At 43.5% G+C, this 3,628-nt stretch overlaps 1 protein-coding gene across 1 annotated transcript; it reads right to left on the reverse strand.

Annotated features, from left to right (window-relative positions):
- Positions 1–767: 767 nt before the first annotated feature.
- On the reverse strand, positions 768–1,724 carry LOC149264986 (uncharacterized). The gene has a single exon (XM_089401405.1). It carries the CDS (start codon positions 1,722–1,724, stop codon positions 768–770), a length of 957 nt encoding a protein of 318 aa, XP_089257531.1.
- Between the last annotated feature and the right edge of the window lie 1,904 nt (positions 1,725–3,628).

The raw sequence follows: 3,628 nt of genomic DNA on the forward strand, positions 1-3,628 counted from the left end.
TTGGTATATTCCCCCTGCATACTAATGGCCTTAGCCAACATTGTTTTCATCCTCCACATCTCTGCTTGCGTACACACATACTGAGTTGCATGCGTTGTTACTGTGCCAGGGTCCTGAACCCAGTCCATTTCCTTCTCCAACTCCTTTGCTTCCAAATTTTCCTCCTCCTCAGTAACAATGGCCTCCAGCTCCTCAATTCTTCATTTTTCTTTTTGCGAGGTTCGAGTTTCATAGGCTTCCCGAGCTCGTTTCAGATCTTGGTTGGCCGATGCGCTTCAGCTCCCCTCACCCGCCATTATCTTAACCACACACGACTGATAGCTCAGCATTCTAAGGATCAGGGAAAAGATTTTCAGCCTACAACTCGAAGAAATAGTGGCTTTGCCATTGCCAAGGGCTGAGAATAAATAGATGAGATTGGGAGAATTGCTGGGTACATTCCAACCTATCCCCTGTTGCCCACAGGTCTTATCATAATTATTCTTGCCTGGTGGTTTATACTTTCGGTAATGACCCGATTTCCTGCTCTTATGGTCACCTCTCTTGCCTTCCTCCGAAGCATGCCAAGTGTCCCATCTTCTATATGGGCGTCGGCGGCGCTCATTTTTTTTGATCATATATCTGATGGGAATGACTCCCTCCTGCTCGAGCATTGAATGCTCCTGTTTTGCCTATCCTTCGCTTTTTTGCCAACCTTTAATTCTTCCCTCAGTACGCTTTATCCTCATCATTTCGTTAAGCCTGCATAGATCGCCGACTCTTCGTCCTTACCTTTCATTCTCCAAATCCTGCCTCGAGATCAGGGTACACTTATTTCTTAATTCTGGGCAGATAACATCCTGCCAACAACTGTCCAATATGCTAGTGGGGTTCTCTATACCATAATTCGCCAGATGGTCCGCAGCTGCATTGGCTTTACAATGAACCGCCTGAAAGATTAAACCTTTCAGCCCCCCCAAATGCTCAGTTATACTTTCTGTTACTTTAGCCAGTCGCCAATGTTGTGTTACCTTGCTAGCTTTAGCTCCCACATACATCCTTCTGGCTGCTGTTATTGCGAGCTGAGAATCCCCCTCAACTATTGCTGCGCCTACCTGCAAATTTCTAAGAATTCTGAGACCCTGTTCCATTGCTATGAACTCCATATCATTGTTCGTTCCTTCCCCTAAGGCTCTACTGTAGATGTGCTGAATTTCTCCTTCGCTATTCCTTACAATGCCACCGATGCCAGCCATTCTTGGATTACCTCTCGATGCACCATCGAAATTTAGCTTGAGGAAGCCTAAAGGTGGTCGTTTCCAAATGCTTAATGTGGTGCTTATCTCCTGTTGGCAATTCATTGTAGCCATGCAAGTTCCATTATCCAGGTTAAAGGCTTTCAAAATTTGTAAGTCCCGATTTGAAGCTTTACTATCTTGATCTGATTTGCTTTTGACAAGAACCAATTGTCCTATATTTTGTATGACAATTTCTATTGAGTGATTTATATCCCTGGTTTCGTTTAAGAATACTCTCCTGTTTCGTTCTTTCCAGATTGTCCATGTAATAAACCCTGGCATTATTTTCCAAATGATGTTGGCCCTTTGATTACTGGAGAAATTGCCTCGCCAATTCTCGATGGTCTCTTGGATGGAATCTCTGGTTCTGTCCGTTTGTTGCAATATATTTTCCGCCCAATTCCACATTAGGTTTGCCGACTCGCATGTGTTGAAGAGATGGTTCATAGTTTCTTCTTCCTTGTTGCACATGGGACACCTAGAAGGGCCAAAAAACCCTTTCTTGCGAAGATTCTCCCAAGTTAGGGTTTTCCTGTGCATTAGGAGCCAGAGGAAGATTTTAATTTTTGGCTAGAACTGCGAATCCCAGAACTTGCTGCTCCATTGTACCTGTTCAATTTGCTCTGAATCTTCGATACAATTTCTGGCTTCTTTGAGCGTGAAATTGCCCCTTTCTTGCTTTCCCCATCTTAGTTGGTCGCTGTCCTCCGCCTTCCCAATTCTTCTTTTGTTTAATAGAGTTTGCAGGTCCCTGACGTCATTGTTTGCTTTAGTTATGTTCTCTGTTTCATTGATTGCCCAATTTCTCCATTCCAGGTCCCTGTTATTAGGAGTCCAATAGTGATTTACCATTGTTCTCCCAAGCCCTTGATAATTTCTTTGCAGATCTGTGAACTCTGGCATCCTCCCAGAAGAGGGCCATTTTCCCATTGCAAATTTCCCAAAAGCTATTGTCCTGTAGAATTCCTCGATTTCTCCTTGCTAGGTTCTAGATAGGTGAACCTTCTGGATTCTCTTACATTCTGATCAAGTTTTGAGTGTTGTGCATTGGAGCATATTTCTCCTTCCAATGTCTAGCCCAAGGAAGATTGGGTTCCTTCAGCCATTTCCACCAAAGCTTGGCTCCACAGGCCCTATTGATGGTGAAGGGGTCTAGCAGGTTTAACCCTCCCAAATGTTTGGGTTTGCACAATTTATTCCATGCGACTAGTGCCCACTTTTTCTTCTCTGCATTTCCTGTCCATAAGAAAGTTCTCTGAACCACTCTCATTTGCCGCAGGACTCCTTTGGGAGTTGGGATTATGGAGAGCATATATTGAGGAATAGCTTGCAGTACAGCTTTGGTTAAAACTAGCCTCCCTGCTAAATTGAGGGCCCTATGGGTCCAGCGATGACATCTTTTCTCCAAACTGGCTAGGATCTTCTCCCAATGAATTTTTTTCCAAGGTTTATCCGTTAGAGGTGCTCCTAGGTACCTCGAGGGCAGACTACCTCTACGGAAGCCTAGAATGATAGAGAGATTTTTTTGCACAGCTAAATGCGTATTGAAAAAGAAGATGGTGGATTTAGATAGATTAATTTCCATACCTGAGGCTTTGCTGAAAAGATTGAGGATCCTTTTAAAGCCCGGGGCTTCTTTGACTGTAGGAGAACCATGTAAAATTGTATCATCAACAAATTGTTGGTGAGTGGTCGCTGGAATGGAAGGCAAGGGCTGCAATCCTCTGATCCTTCCTTCCTCTTTGGCGCTACAAATGAGTCTGCTTAAACCTTCCATCAGGATGACAAAAAGAAAAGGTGATAATGGGTCTCCTTGTCTGAGTCCTCGTGAGGGGGAGAATTGGTCGGCAGGGGCACCATTTACCAGTATAGAAAATTTAGTAGATTTGATCAGAGCTAAAATCCACTTTATCCATTGATTGGCGAAACCGAAAGCTTTTAAGATTGCTTCTAGGTAATTCCAGTTGACTTTGTCATAAGATTTTGATAAGTCAAGTTGCATCATCATGCCTGCGATTTTCCTGGAGTGAAGTGTATGAATCATTTCCTGTGCTAGTAAAATATTGTCCAGAATCTGTCTTCCCTCAACATATCCCGACTGTTCTTCTGAGATAAGGCCCAGGAGAATAGGTTTCAATCTGTTGGCAATGACTTTAGAGATAATCTTATAAATGACATTGCACAAGGCAATAGGCCGAAATTTTGTTGGGGTGTTGGCCTCTTCTTCTTTTGGAATCAAGGCCAGGAAAGTTGAATTTAGAGATTTGAGAACTGAGGTAGAACACCGAGAGTCCTCCTCCACTTCCCAGACCTCAGTTTTAACAATTTCCCAGCAAGCCTTGTAAAAATTG

This window comes from Pinus tabuliformis, chromosome 6 (genome assembly GCF_031772625.1).
Source record: "Pinus tabuliformis cultivar Carrire ecotype Pingquan chromosome 6, CPIR1, whole genome shotgun sequence".
Taxonomy (NCBI): domain Eukaryota; kingdom Viridiplantae; phylum Streptophyta; class Pinopsida; order Pinales; family Pinaceae; genus Pinus; species Pinus tabuliformis.